This window comes from Camelus bactrianus, chromosome 32 (assembly GCF_048773025.1).
Source record: "Camelus bactrianus isolate YW-2024 breed Bactrian camel chromosome 32, ASM4877302v1, whole genome shotgun sequence".
NCBI classification, from domain to species: Eukaryota; Metazoa; Chordata; class Mammalia; order Artiodactyla; family Camelidae; genus Camelus; species Camelus bactrianus.
Window position 1 is genome coordinate 11557214 of NC_133570.1, and position 14602 is coordinate 11571815.

General features: G+C 44.0%; 1 protein-coding gene across 2 annotated transcripts in view; it reads left to right on the forward strand.

Moving 5' to 3' along the window:
• Positions 1–8920: 8920 nt before the first annotated feature.
• The window catches only part of FBXO21 (F-box protein 21), a 38812-nt gene continuing 33130 nt past the window's right edge, over positions 8921–14602 (forward strand). Inside the window, exons 1-3 of one of the 2 annotated variants that reach the window (XM_074356472.1) lie at positions 8921–9201; positions 10080–10215; positions 12293–12387. In XM_074356472.1, coding sequence (XP_074212573.1) covers positions 8963–9201; positions 10080–10215; positions 12293–12387 — 470 coding nt within the window. In that variant the 5' untranslated portion in view covers positions 8921–8962. The remainder of the gene's footprint in view (positions 9202–10079; positions 10216–12292; positions 12388–14602) is intronic. The other variant, XM_074356473.1, reaches the window with a different exon arrangement.

Genomic DNA, 14602 nt, shown 5'->3' on the forward strand with positions numbered 1-14602 from the left:
AACCAGGTGACAAATCCATGTTTACACCAAAACAGAACCTTTCCAACCACAAATCAAAAAGAGAAGGGAGTGGAAGACAAGATGGGGGTAGGGGGAGAATTTTTGAGTTGCTGCAGATCTGTATAGAATAGGGGTTTCTCAGTCAGTTAAATAGGAAAAGTATACTTCTTTTTTTCATGGTACCCTTGGCAGAATCGCCGACAGAGCAAAAACAGGGAAAGTACTTATAGAGCTTAACCTGCATCAGTAAAAGGAAATCACTTTAGCAATAGCCTCTGGAGGAAAATAAGATTAAGTTAATCAAATAGCAGAAGATTAAAACCAGAGTAATTAGTAAAGTGACTTTTTAAAAAAGACTCAAATGTTTTGTACTATTAGAGATGGGGGCAGGGTTGGGGGGACAGGAGTGGGTGGTCTCCTGGCTTCTCTGCATCTTGGTTTTCTCCAGTGAAACTCAGAGTTGAGGTTGGAAGTCGGTGTTGGAAGCCCCACTCTCTCCTCCCTAACTGACTATTTCCAAGAATTTTGAGATCTGCAAGCATGATGAGCACCACTCTCCTCTCCCATTCCTGGTCTCATAGGGAAACCATTAAGTGTGAGAAAAGTCTCTGAGACACACTATCACCTCGAAGTGTAGTATCTTTGGCATTAATTAAACATTAGGCAGTGAGTCATTGACTCAGTTCTGTTTTGAAGGATTTGAAAAGAGTTGCTAATGGAAATGCAGTTATCAGCAGAAAAGTCACCTGCAAAATCTGTTCCTCATTCCTCCAAGCTGGGGCTGGTAGCATCCCCTTCCTTGAAAAGCACACACTGTCCCCCAGGTTGCCCTTCCAGAAACATCTCTTTCACCCCGTCATGCCTCTGCTCACAGGCACTTGGGGCCATCAAGGACCAGAGCGGGAAGACCAACCCCTCCGGCCAGCATTCAGTGCCCGCTTCAGCCACGGGCAGCCTGTGAGTTTCTGTTTTGGCCCCTGCTTCACACAAAGCTTCCAGGCTGCTGATTCGCCCCAAGGGTTCTAACCACAGCTTTTCTTTTCCTTCTGGCTGGCCTTTGCTTCCGACACTCCCCTTACGTGGAAAAATGCTGAGGGCTTGATTCAACACTGCCTTTGCAGGGAAGCCCTCCTCTACCCTCCAACTACACTTCCTGCCTGAACCAATCGCTGGGCATAGTGAAGGTACTGCTTTGCAATAGTTGTGTGCCCGTGTTTTTATCTGCTTCTGTGTATCGGTTACCTATAGCCACAATAATGCTGAGTAACAAACAGTCACAAAAGTCTTCCTGGCACACTGCTTTATTGCTGCAGAGGTTGGAGTCAGGTTGCTATGAGCCAAGGAATTCAAATAGCCTCTACCAGCTGGGAAAGGCCAAGAACAGATGTTCACCCAAAGCCTGCAGGAGGAACACAGCTCTACTGAGTCTTGCTTTTAGCCTCATAAGACCCAACTGAGACCTCTGACATCCAGAGCAGCCAGAGAAAAATCTGTGCTGTGTTAAGCCCCTAAACTGTAGTAGTTTGTTATAGCAGCAATAGAAAAGTAAAATCTATACTAAATCTGTTTCTTACTACTCCCGCCCTAGGGAAGAATCCATTTCCTTATGTTTGCCAGCTTCTAGAATCTTGGCTTATGGCCCAGCATCACTCAAACCTCTGCCTCCACTGTGACATCTCCTCTCTCTGACCCTAACCCTCCTGTCCCCCTTTTATAAGGACCCTTGTGATAATACTGAGCTCACAACAATTGTCCAGGATAATCTCTGCATCTCAAGATTCCTAACTTAATTACTTCTGCAGAGTCCCTTCTGCCATGTCAGATACCTGTGATATTGTGGTTTATAATAAGAAACATTATTTGGTCTTGGTCCTAATTCTACCCCAGAGCCCCTAAAATCCTTAGAATCTCCTGTGATGAAAGCAATAAAGGTATCCTGTTATTCTTAACAAATCCCTTCCAACCACACGTGACTTTATGTTACTGTGGTGATTTTTGGAAAGCACCTGAGGAAGGGGGCCGGTTGCCAGGGGAACCTACCAGGTGATTAGAGCATTTGAACTTTCAGTCCTTCCCCTGACCTCCTGGTAGGGGAGAGAGGCTGGAGGTTGAACTGATCGCCAAGGGCCAATGATTCAACCAATCATTCCTATGTAAAGAGGCCTCCGTGAAGTCCCAAAAGGACAGAGTTCAGAGAGCTTTCAGGTTGGTAAAGAGGTGGGCATTTGGGGAGAGTGCCGGGCTCAGAGTGCAAAGACACTCTGTACCATTTCCCCACACCCGGCCCTGTGCGTCTTCTATCTGGCTGTACCTGAGATATACCCTTTTATGATACACTGATAGTCCAGTAAGCAAAACGTTTTTCTGAGTTCTGAGAGTTGCTCTAGCAAATTAATCTAACGCAAGGCAGGGTGGCTCATGGGAACCTCCCAGCTGTAGCCAGTTGTCAGAAGCACAGGTGACAATGATGTGGGCTTACAATATGGCTTTCGAAGGGCAGCAAGGGGGAGGTAGATGGTGTCAGAATTGAGTCGAATTGTAGGATACCCAGCTGGTGTTGGAGAATTGCTTGGTGGTGTGGGGGAAACACATCATAGCCACGTATCCACAGGTTCTAGAGATTAGAATGTGAACCTGTTTAGGAACCATTATTTAGCCCACCGGAATCCACTGTCTGGCCCTCAAAGGTTTATGTCCACCCCACGTGCAAAATGCGTTCAGCTCAATGGCACTGCACTCACAGGCTTAACTTACTCAGTAGAAATATAACGAGGACCTAGTATGTGTCAAGCTCTGCTGTAGATGTTGGAAGCCAACCAGTAGCGTTCACACTCTACCAGGAGGGGAGAGAGAGAGACAGTAAGTGTTTTTTTAAGGAGTTTGTGGATAGTGATGGGTAATTTTGGAAAAAAAACAAAGCAGAGTTACAGAGGGTTTAAAGTGAGGTGGCCAGGTAAGGCTTCATCAATTAGGCGACTCTGAGGAGCCTTGAGGAGGGTGAGGGAGCAAGCCACACGCATCCAGGGATGGTGGGGGGAGGTGGTCTGAAGAGGGGTCTCTGTAATATAGCATGAGACCCTCTCATACACCCTAGCAGGGCATTTAGTAAATATTTGAGCAAAATTGGACAGAGGCCCCGTTTCAGGGTGGTTACCTTTTATAGGAAGAAATGTGTTCATCATGGAATTAATGAAACCAAACTTCAGGCCCCTCACTTGAAAAGACCTCATCCAAGGCCCCTCCTTTCCTCGTTCTGCAGAAATGCCCTTCTGTTTACTTGTGATTCAGTCTGTGTATTCCTTTTCTAAACTAGGGCCTCCAAACAGTATAAGCTTCAGGCCCCTGTTGAGTGAAAAACAAAACAAAACAAAAAAACCACACAACCTTAAGGTTGTGAGTTATGTTTCATTCAGGGACCTTCTGAGGACTATGGCCTGGAAGGCCACCTCTCAGAGAGCTCTGAGGAACTGTTCCAAAGTGGTAAGGAGGAGCCAGGAGATATAGGAGTTTTGCTCGAAAAAAAAAAAAAACCCATGTAGTCAAACATCAAAAGACTACCGCTAATCATAGAAAAACCCCAGATATCTCCAGTTAATGATTTCAGTGTTTTTTGATGTGTGGAAAGATGCAAGAGTCTAGGCTCATTGAAATCATTCCTTTGATACGCATCTTAGCTATGTAGGGCCAGTATCCTGTGTTTTTCTCCATCCTGAACCCCCTCAGGGTACACCTTTGGAGGCTGCTGATAACTTGATGGTGGCAACATTCTTGGTCCACACCCCACAAAACCTGAATCTTCCCGTGCCGGTGGGGGAGTCTGATAATCACACCAGTGTGGGTCTTAGGACAATTTGGGAGTGTGTCCTGAATGAAAAAAGGGGTCTGGGAGGGCACAAGACAGAAGAAGCAGACCTAGCCTGTGGTCAGCAGACGTGTGTTTCTGCAGACAGGTTCTTGAGTCAAAATCTAAAGGATGACTGGGAGCTGGAGATGGTCCAGGAAAGTGGAACTGGATTACCAGGCGGGAGGGAGGGTCTAGCAGTTGGTCCAGAAGAGAAAGGATGTGTTTATTTATTGTGAGAGCAAGGAAAGCCATAGAAGCTGTTGAGAGGGGTTGAAATGGTCTCCCTAGCTAGACCGAGGCAATCTCCTGGGAGAGGAATATTGAAGTCTTCCAGCCAAAGATAGCCAGAAATTCGCCAATGGTCTGCAAAGATAGGTTTATTCTCTTGCTGCAGCAGGGAGAGGGGCACCCTGGAGGAACTCCGGGCAGCTGGGGATTAGTCAAGGATTTAGGCTTGTGCTGGGTGATTTTAAGCAGGAGCTCACATAGTGGGGACCTGCTCAGGGTTAAAAACAGTCAGCAGTTAAGCAAGAGGGTACTGCAGGGGACATTAAAAACAGAATTTTCCCTGTTGCCCAAATGGAAAGAGATCCATTCCCTCCTTCCTTCCTTAGAGCATTTCTTTAAGGAATTCTGTGTATGTAGATCTTCCCTCTGTCTCTTTGATATGGATGTAAATCTTTTTTTGTGGACGCTTATTTTTTATACTATGGTAAACTATACATAACAGGAAACTTAACATTTTACTAAGTTTTTAAAAAATTTGCATTGTTTTTTATTGAAGTATAGTCAGTTTATAAAAAAAAATTTTATGTCAAAAAAAGTATAATCAGTTTACAATGTTGTGTCAATTTCCGGTGTACAGCATAATGCTTTAGTCATACGTATACATACGTATATTCATTTTCATATTCTTTTCCAGATTTAACTATTTTTAAGTATACAATTCAGTAGCATTCAGGGCATCATTATGTTGTGTAACTGTTACCACGATCTCTTTCCAGAACTTTTCCATCACCCTAAGCAGAACCTCTGTACACATCCAACAATAACCTCCCATTCCCTCCCCGCTCCCAGCCCCTGGGAACCTCTAATCTACATTCTGTCTCTATGAATTTGCACATTCCACATGTTTCACAGGAGTGGGATCATACAATATGTGTCCTTTTTTGTTGGGCTTCTTTCACTGAGCACCCTGTCATCGGGGCTCATCCATGCTGTAGCCTGTGTCAGTGCTTCACTCCTTTTTTCTGGCTGAATACTACTCCATTGTATGTCTGCGCCACATTTTGCAAATCTTTTTAAAGTCTCCCTAAGCCTCTTGCCCATTTTACAGCCCAGGAATATTTTTCTTAAGGGCCTTTGAACCATCTCTTTAAAATGTAAATATCAAGGAAAACGGTGTCCTTATCTCCCTGTGACGTGGGAGTTTTCACACTTGGTTTCAGGCTGTAACCACCAGCTTATCACATAAATGAGAATTTTTATTATTCTTTGAGATGAGGGCAGTTAGGTAGCACAGTGCATACCCCCCTTGCCAGGTGACCTTAGGATGAACTGGGAAAGAATGACCTAGGAAAGGTGTAATCAGATCCTCTTACCTGTTAAGTGGATGGTAACTTACAAGCCACCATTAATCTGGGGAGCATGCACGTAATGCCACGTTTGGCTGTATGCAGAAGGGGGGGATTTCGCTCCTAATCTCATTAGCAGGTTATCTGTGATGTGCATCGCTATCTGCTTTAATGTTTGTTCAACAAAACTGTTCTTCTTTCCTAGAGTGGTAGAGAGGATTTTCTGGACTGGCAGGTGATTTAAATTTTTCTCCATTCGTAAGAACAGCTTACCAATCACCTGTACAGTTGTGGGGTCTCATTCTACCTAATTGGCTGGAAACTTTACCAAGGTCTGAATGTCATCAAGGCTGATATTCACATTCTTGGGGCCAGGGCTGAACTGTTAAGAGCCACAGTGGGCACACAGACTGCGACAGCGGCTGAGGAGACAGAGAAGAGACAGATTTGAGAGAGATTAGAATCAATGTTTTAGAAAAGAAAATTGCTTCCCTGTTCCCCTCAAAAAAGTTTCTTTGAAGAAACTGATGTACAGAGAACTTAACCTCTGTTGGTTAAGCATCTGATCACAAAGAATGCGTTCCAACACACTTTAAGATAAAAGCCCAACCCTCTCTCCAGGCCCCATGGGATCTAACAGAGGTTAGTGTGTGCAGGAGTTGAAAGCACAGAATTTGGAGCCACCACCTGATTCCAGTTCCCAGCTGCCCAGCTGAGCCCTTCCCCATTCCCTGGCCTACAAAATCAAGGGCACAAAAACAAAGTGGTTGTCAGCTGCTAGGTTTGGGGTTTAGTTGTTATGCAGCAATAGGAACTGATACATATGAACTGTTTCACCTAATAGGAAGATCTATCATTATCCCCACTTTATGAGGGATGAGGGAACCGAGGCATGGAGATGGTATCCTTTTTTGGGCATTTGGATACAGATGGGGAGGGAGAGTGAGATGGCAAGGTTGGCAACAAGTTCCAGTTTTGCAGGAACGGAGGGATGGGCAGCTCTTTCCAAGCAGGAACCACTGAGAGAGGACAAGGTAGATCGTGGTGGGGTGGGAGTCAGGGGTGGGTTATGATGTTCCTCCCGGATAAGATGAGTTTCAGGTGCCCAAAAAGGAATGTCAGATGAGCAGCTGGTTAAGTGAGTCTCGATCTCAGAGGAGTGGGCTGGGCTGAAGAGAGGACTGTGAACATTTAAACTGGGTTTGAATCGCCGTTCCAGTATCTGCTGCTGCTGGAGGGAAGGTGGAAACAAAGCGAGGAAAATTCCACTGAATTTAGAGGCAGGAAGTTCCAGACTCTATCCCAGAGCTGCCAGATGCCAGGGGCTACTCTGACCCTTTCTGTTTTAATGACAGCAGTAGCAGAAGCAGCGGAAGCTGTATCCCCTTGAAACCCTGACCCTCGGGACCTCAGATGTGACTGTCTTTGGAAATAGGGTCTTTAAAGAGGTAATTAAGGTAAAATGAGGTCATTAGTGAGCATCTGAATCCAGTATAACTGTTGTCCTTATAAAAAAGAGATTAGGACACACACCCAGAAGGAAGACCATGTGAAGACACAGGGAGAAGACAGCCATTTATAAGCTAAGGGGAGAGGCCTCAGAGGAAGTCAACCCTGCCAACACCTTGATCTGGGACTTCTAGCCTCTGGAACTATGAAAAAGTACATTTCTGTTGTTTAAGCCACCGGTCTATGGCATTTTGTTATGGTAGCTCTAGCAAATTAACACAGCAGTACCACACTTTCCAAACAAAAAACATGGAGGTGAAATTCACATAACATAAAGAAACATTTTAAAGTGAATGATTCAGCGGTATCTAGTACAATCACAATGTTACGCAAGCACTACCTCTATTTGCAAAAAAACATTTCCATTACTCCAAAATAAAACCTGTACCCGTTAAACAGTTTCTCCCTGTTCCCCCATAACACATCTTTTATCAAGCACTTTCTCTGGGTCAGGTACTGTTCCATCCACTTTACATAATGTACTCATTTAATTCTCGCAACAGTCCCAGGAGGCCGGCATTCTTATTACCCCCATTTTATGGATGAGAAACTGGCTATCAGAAAGGCTAAGTCACTTGCTCTAGCTAAACGGTTAGACAGTTGCGATCAACAGATAATTACTGAGAAGCTGCTTCTCTGCAGGGCCTGGGTCAAGTAACTGGGCATGCATAGGTGAATCAAAGACAGTCGTGATCCTGAAGTTGTTTCTGATCCAGCAGGAAAGACTGAATGGTCTTTAAGTAACTAATTGCAAGACTATAAAATGCTGGGAAGGAGTTATATCTGGGACTGGGGCTGGGGTGGGGGAAGGCAGGGCATCTGGAGAGGTTAAGCTAAGGCCTGAAGGAAGGGGAGGAGGAGCAAGGAGGAGGATGTGCTGGTGCAAAGCACATTCCAGACAGTGGGAATAGCATACATATGAAGGCCAGAAGTGGGAGGAAAGAGACCAGCTTGGTTACAGGGAGGCTTGTGAGGGAAAGAATGGCTTCAGATAAGCAAGGAGAGGTAAACAGAGATCTGTCCCTTTGCAACAATGTTAGGGATTTCAGATTTATTTCTAAGGGCAATAGGGAGCCATGGATGGCTTAACATCATCCGTTAAGAATAACTTGACTAGTTCAACTCTGAGCATTCTGATTCCCAGGTTGGGGGAGAATACTATATTGAGCCTCCATGGACTGACAACAGATTATTTTGTAACTCTATGTCTCCCCACCCCCCCCCATTGGACTTTGAGCTCCAAAGAGGCAAGGACACTGTCTTATTCACCTCTATATCCTCAAAGCACACAGTGCAAAGCTTGACACTAAACTGAGTTAAAAAAAAATTAGTAGGTGCAGGCACAGGAGAAAGAGCATGCCCACCCACAGTTGAGTGGGAACTCCTGTTTGGAGGATTCTGTCCAGGCTCTGTTACTTTTTGTCTCTGACTTTGAACCAATGACTCCCACCTTTCTGAGCCTTGTTGTCCTTATCTGTAGAATGAGTATAAATATAGCACCTAACATAGAAAGCTCAAATGAGGAGTCCTTGAAGAACATATGTAAAGTGCTTGGCACAACACCAACACAAGTATATTAAGTTTGGTAATATTACAGCATACCGGTTTAGAGCACAGTGCAGCAGAAGTCAAGCCGATCTGGATTAGAATCTAGGACAAGGGACTCTCAACATGTCCACTCATCTCCCTGAACCTCAGTTACCCCATCTGTAACTTGGGGAGAATAACAGTTCATAGGGTTATTGGGAAGGTCTGATGAGCTTATGCACAGGAAGCATTCAGCATACAGAAAAAAGATGGATGCTACTATTATTGTCCATTCACAGCTCCGGGGCCCACCGAGCATTTGTTTTCCAAATCGCATTTCTTTCCCTTGGCCGCGGCGGCGCAGCCATCGGGAGCAGCTGGGAGCGGGGAGGTGTGGTCATGGGCGTGGGCGGGGCGACCCTGGCACCCGCCCCTCGAGGCGGGTGGGCGGGGCGAAGTGGTTCCCTGGCGCGCGCGCGCGCGCGGCGGCCTCAGGTACGCGGACAAGATGGCGGCAGCAGCGGTCGACAGCGCGATGGAGGTGGTGCCGGCGCAGGCGGAGGAGGCCGCGCCCGAGGCGACGGGCCTCAGCTGCCTCGTCAACCTACCCGGCGAGGTGCTGGAGTACATCCTGTGCAGCGGCTCGCTGACGGCCGCCGACATCGGCCGCGTCTCCAGCACCTGCCGGCGGCTGCGCGAGCTGTGCCAGAGTAGCGGGAAGGTGTGGAAGGAGCAGTTCCGGGTGAGGTGAGCCAGCCGCCCCGGCCGCCCGCGCCCCCGTTCTGCGCCCCCCCGGGGCCCCGGCCCGGCCGCCCTGAGCCGCTGCCTCCCTCCCCGCGGGCGGAGCCCACCCCCGGGTCCCACCCCCGGACCCTTCCCGCGGACAGACAGACAAAGGCCTCCAGGCCGCCGGCCCCTCGGTCCACGCCGCGCGGACCCGCCGGTGCCCAAATTGCGCATCGGGAAGCGGCGGGCAGCCAGGCCTTCCATAAAGGATGACGACCGTAGTATCACGGCTGATGCATTCTGCGCGCTTCTTTTGTGCCCGACTCTGTGCTAAAATGTTTACACCGACCCGGTGATGCAGTGATCCTAACAGCCCTTTGAGGAAGCGGGCGCACCATCCCCTGGCTGTAGACTGAGAGCACAGATTTCGGTGTGGGACTCGGGATAAAATCTGGTCCTGGCGTACTCGCCATATGACCTTGGGGGTAGCGACTTCCCTTTTTTAGCCTCATTCATCGACTTTAAGCGGTGATGATTAGAATTAGACCTACCTTTTACTGCGATTATTAGATGAGATGATGTGTAGGGAGCAGTTCTCAGGGCCCCGCTGTTAGGAGGCGCACAATTAATGTTCACTGTGATTGTCATCACTGTGATTGTTGTTGCTACAACTGGCCCCATTTTATAAATGGGGAGTGGAAACACAGTATTCATGTTGCTACGCCAAGGTCACACCGGGAGCGAGTGCCTGCGTGCCGGGTGGAGATTTGAACTAGGTCCATCGCCAGGACCGCTGACCACTGAACGCAACTGCTTTCCTAGTTTTCCAAGGCTGCCTTTGATTCGTGTCTGTCTGCCTTTGAGTCTGTTAAGCTGAGGGGGTGTTTCTCTCCTTGTAGGTGGCCTTCCCTTATGAAACACTACAGCCCCACCGACTACGTCAATTGGTTGGAGGAGTATAAAGTTCGGCAAAAAGCTGGGTTAGAAGCCCGGAAGATTGTAGCCTCATTCTCAAAGAGGTTCTTTTCAGAACACGTAAGGATCTGTTGGTGGAGCTCTAAGCGTTTGCCTGGTAGTGGTGTATGTGTCTGGGTCTCTAGGCATGAGCTCATCCAGCTCTTTCTGCTGTCTCCCTTTTCAATGCTCTCACAATCCCTTACTCACTTAGATGGCTGCAAGAGTCATTGTGTCCTTTTCCTCTTATCCAACAACATGAAGCCATTTGTCCCTGCCAGCTTTACTTTTTCTAAAGCCAGAGAGAGGAAAGGGGGAGGGAGAGGGAGGGACCCACAGCACAATGTGCAGGGAATCGAGACCAGCATTATTTCTCTTTAAGTGGGTTAAACATTTTTTGCAGCCTCCACATGATGGAGTGGGGGGGGGGAATCATCAGTGATGGAACGCTGCAAATTTCACCCAGTTCTTTTCCCAGAAGGGTTGACAAAATTAATATGCTTCCTCTCTTTGGCTTTGCAGGTTCTAACCAGTAGTGAAGTGCATTATTTGTTAAGGTAACAGGATTAAAAGCTGTCTGTACATCAGAATTATTACTCCTTCAATTACATTGTCTTGTATTCATTATCCCTGAAAAGTTTTTTTTTTTCCTTTTTTAAATACTGCTGAAATGTGTGTGTTTGTCTGTTTCCTTTCCACAAAGTGTCTCTCACAGAAGTTTCTGTGTGAGGTCCAGATTCTTAAGTTTTTGTAAATCTTTCTTAGTGTGGAAAATAGTCCCACTAATATTTTAAGTTTATTTCTTTTTTTAAATTTCTTTAATTTTTTAAAAATTATTTTTTTTTTTGTTGAGGGGAGAAGGTAATTAGGTTTGTTTATTTATTTATTTTTAGAGGAGATACTGGGATTGAACCCAGGACCCCATCCATGCTAAGCGTGAACTCTACCCCTTGAACTATGCCCTCCCCCTTAAGTTTATTTCCGATTGGAGGTCTAGAAATGGAGCCAGTCTGATTTATTTTACTATCTGATTTCATGGAGATTAATTCCCATTTTCTAATTTTAATTACTGTTAGTTAAGGGAGTTCGCACATTTGAAATGTTTTCAAGACTTTTCAAGTTTAGAAAGGGAAAATTTGAACTTTGAACAAATTTGAACTTATTCCCTTATAGAGAATAAAACTTGATATTCCCTAGTGTAATTCATTTCTAAATAAATGTTAATGTTAAAATGGACAAAGTTTGTGTCCTACCTTGGATAAGCCATGCCCTGGCTAAGAGCATTCATAATCACAGATTTTCAGTACTGGTTTAAACGTGTTTGCATACCCATATATTTGGGTGCTAGATATGTTGGATGCACTTGGACATGGGTTACTAGTTTGCAATCTCTACTTATAGTCCAGCTGGTTTTGTGTGTGTTTTTAATAGCCTGTGCCTTTGTCTAATAATAATGAATTGTTGTGTTTTTCCCTCCGCTCCGTCTTTCCCTGTACCTCTGCTTAATTAGAAGTATGCCAAGGACTTTGAACATAATAGGAATATACTTGAGACTGATCTGTGAGTGAATGATTTCTTTGGCTCAGGACCCTTGTATTCCTGTGTTCTCAGCATGCACACAGATTGACATGAAATTTCCTGGCTACTTTAAAAAGAAAAGTGGGAGGAGTATTAGAATTTTAAACTGAGGGGATCTTACTTCTCATTGTACCACCACCTCAGTTTACAGAGGAGAAAACACGCCCAATGGGCTGAGGGATCCCGTCAAGCACCGGACCTCTCTCTCCGGGCCTCTGCGCCTAGTCGAGTGCAGCACAGACTGTATGGAGTCGTTATTGTGAATTGTGACCATCTTGTATTTCTGGTCCTTGTTTCAGAGCTATTTTTCTTCACATTAGAACTCTTAAAGTTATTGCTTTCAGAAATCCCAGTCTATGAAAATATATTTAATTCACAACTAACAACATGATCTGAAGAAATCATTGTCACTTCGTGTATTAGTTTTCCACCCATGGTCGGTGGTGCGAGTTGGTGTGGGATAGGTGTTACCATTTCCACAAAAATGAGCAGCTTTGTTTGCAACTCAGGTTTGTGCGTGAGAGTGACCATGACACCATTGCTCGTTACTGAGGCCTGTTTGTATGTGTCTTCTTCGTAGGTCCCCTGTAATGGTTTTAGTGACATTGAGAATCTTGAGGGACCAGAGATATTTTTCGAGGATGAACTGGTGTGTATCCTTAACATGGAAGGAAGGTAAGTCGTCATTTTAGCAAGGATTTGTTGGTTGGTTGGTTGGTTTTAATAATAACCCCAGAATTAATTGCTGTAATTTTGTACGTGGCTGAACTATGGGATGTGTGTTTCCAGACATTTTCATGATACATTCATTTTGCTGTAATTGTATTTTTGAAAAATTCTGTGTATATAAGATAAATACACCAAGACAGTTGATAAAGAAATGGTGCAAAAATTCTTCTGGAGAATTAGTATTTAGTCTTCCTATGGGTCAAATACTGTGCTCTGGGCACTTGTATCTGTTATTTCATTTGGGTAATACAAATTATCCTTTCTTGTCACTTCACCTACCACTGCCAGATTGGCCTGTCCTGAATTGAATTAAAAAAAAAAATTTCTGGGCCATGTCTTAATTTAATGGATGATTTTTTTTTATATAATTCCTGAATTTTGGTAAGAAATAATCTTACTTTGACCATTAATATTATACATATTTGGATGAACCTTTCTTTTATCTCTCCCAATCAAGAAGAATCCATTATTTCTTGGTTGTTGCTTAAATTTTTTTTGTGCTTCATATTTTCTGCTGTGAAGCTTAATTTCCAGTTTACCTGAAAGAGGACTTGGCTTCGAGCCTAACTTACCTACGAAAAGATTTTCTGCTCTAAAAATGCTGGGAACTTTACTAGTGATGGAAGATAAGAATGTTAGTTTTAACATTTTCCTTAAGGGAGCTCATTGTGAAATGTCTCACAAACAAGACGTAAGACATTTTTCTTGTTGTTTTTAAGGAGGTTTAGGAGAGAGAAATGTCTATCAGTGGAACAACTGTGGGGGGAGGTAAGATGTGACACTATTCTAGGCCTTGGATGAGTTCTGATGCAGAGGTCATTTTTCCGTTTCTATTTTGGTTTATCTATAAATGAATTGAAGTGTGATCTAATAGTCAGTATTGTGCAGCCTTAAAAATAAAAGTCGGCCTGTGTTTTTTTTAACATATGTACACATAGACTTTTAAATACATAAACGTATCATACACACTGGGTTTATTGGTTATGGATTTGGTTTGATGTTTAGTGCAGACTTTGTATTTTTCTCATTCATGTTCTTTTTCTCTTCCTCCCTTCTCCCCCCATTTGCACTGGCCTTCCCTGCCCCTGCTCCTGTAATTTATGATGACAACCTAGGTTGTATGTTTCCATGCTAATATGATATATATGGGGGTGGAGGGGGAGCGTTACAAAATTGTGATCCTATAATAGGTACTTTTCTATATCTTTGTTTTCCTCATTCAACGTTGTGGAAATCTATCGTAATCAACTGGTAAAAATCCAATTCACGTTTGTTTATAGCTGCGTACTGATTCGTAGTATACGCCATGATTTATTTAACTATCCCCCTATTGATGGGTAACCACTTCCTTCATTTTGTGTTATGTGGAAGGTGATGTTTCTAGTGCTTTCATGTCTAAGGAATGGATTTCTGGGAATGGGTTGCCGAGGTCAGACTACAGAATGTTATTTGAAAAACTTCAGAGATGGCGTGTCCTTGAATAAGAAGACTTGCCATCACAAAAATGTCAGTTCTTCCAAAATTAATACATAAACTTAGTGCCATTCCAATTAGGATCCAACAAGAGTTTTGGGAGGGGAGAGCTTTGTGTGTTTTAAATGGATAGTATTGTTTTAAAATATATACAGAAGAGTAAATTCACAAGAAGAGCCAGAGAAAACAATTTAAAAATAATTACAATGGGAAACTTGCATCACTAGCTATTAGAACATATAATAAAGCTACCTGATATCAAAGCAATATAGTATTTAAATAAAAATTGCTATGTCAGTGGTAAGGATAATTAAAAAACATGTCCTAGCATAAAGGATAATTTAATATATTTAAACTCAGAGAGGAAAAGATGAATTCTTTAATGAATGGTATTGCACATAACTGAAAAGAATAAAACTTGCATCATATGCAGAAATTAAATTCCAAGAGATTAAACAACCTAAATTTTAAGATTATCACAATGAAAATGCTTCAGGAAAATAGGAGACTTCATGTACAGCCTAGGGATGCCTCCTTAACTAAGACTGATGATGCAGAGGCGATACAAAAGTAAAGACAAATGATTTTGCAATAAAAAAGGACTTGTATGACCAAAGACACTAACAAAGTCAATAGAATCCTTAAAATTTCCAAGAAGAAATTGAAAACTGTACAGAGTACAGGAGGA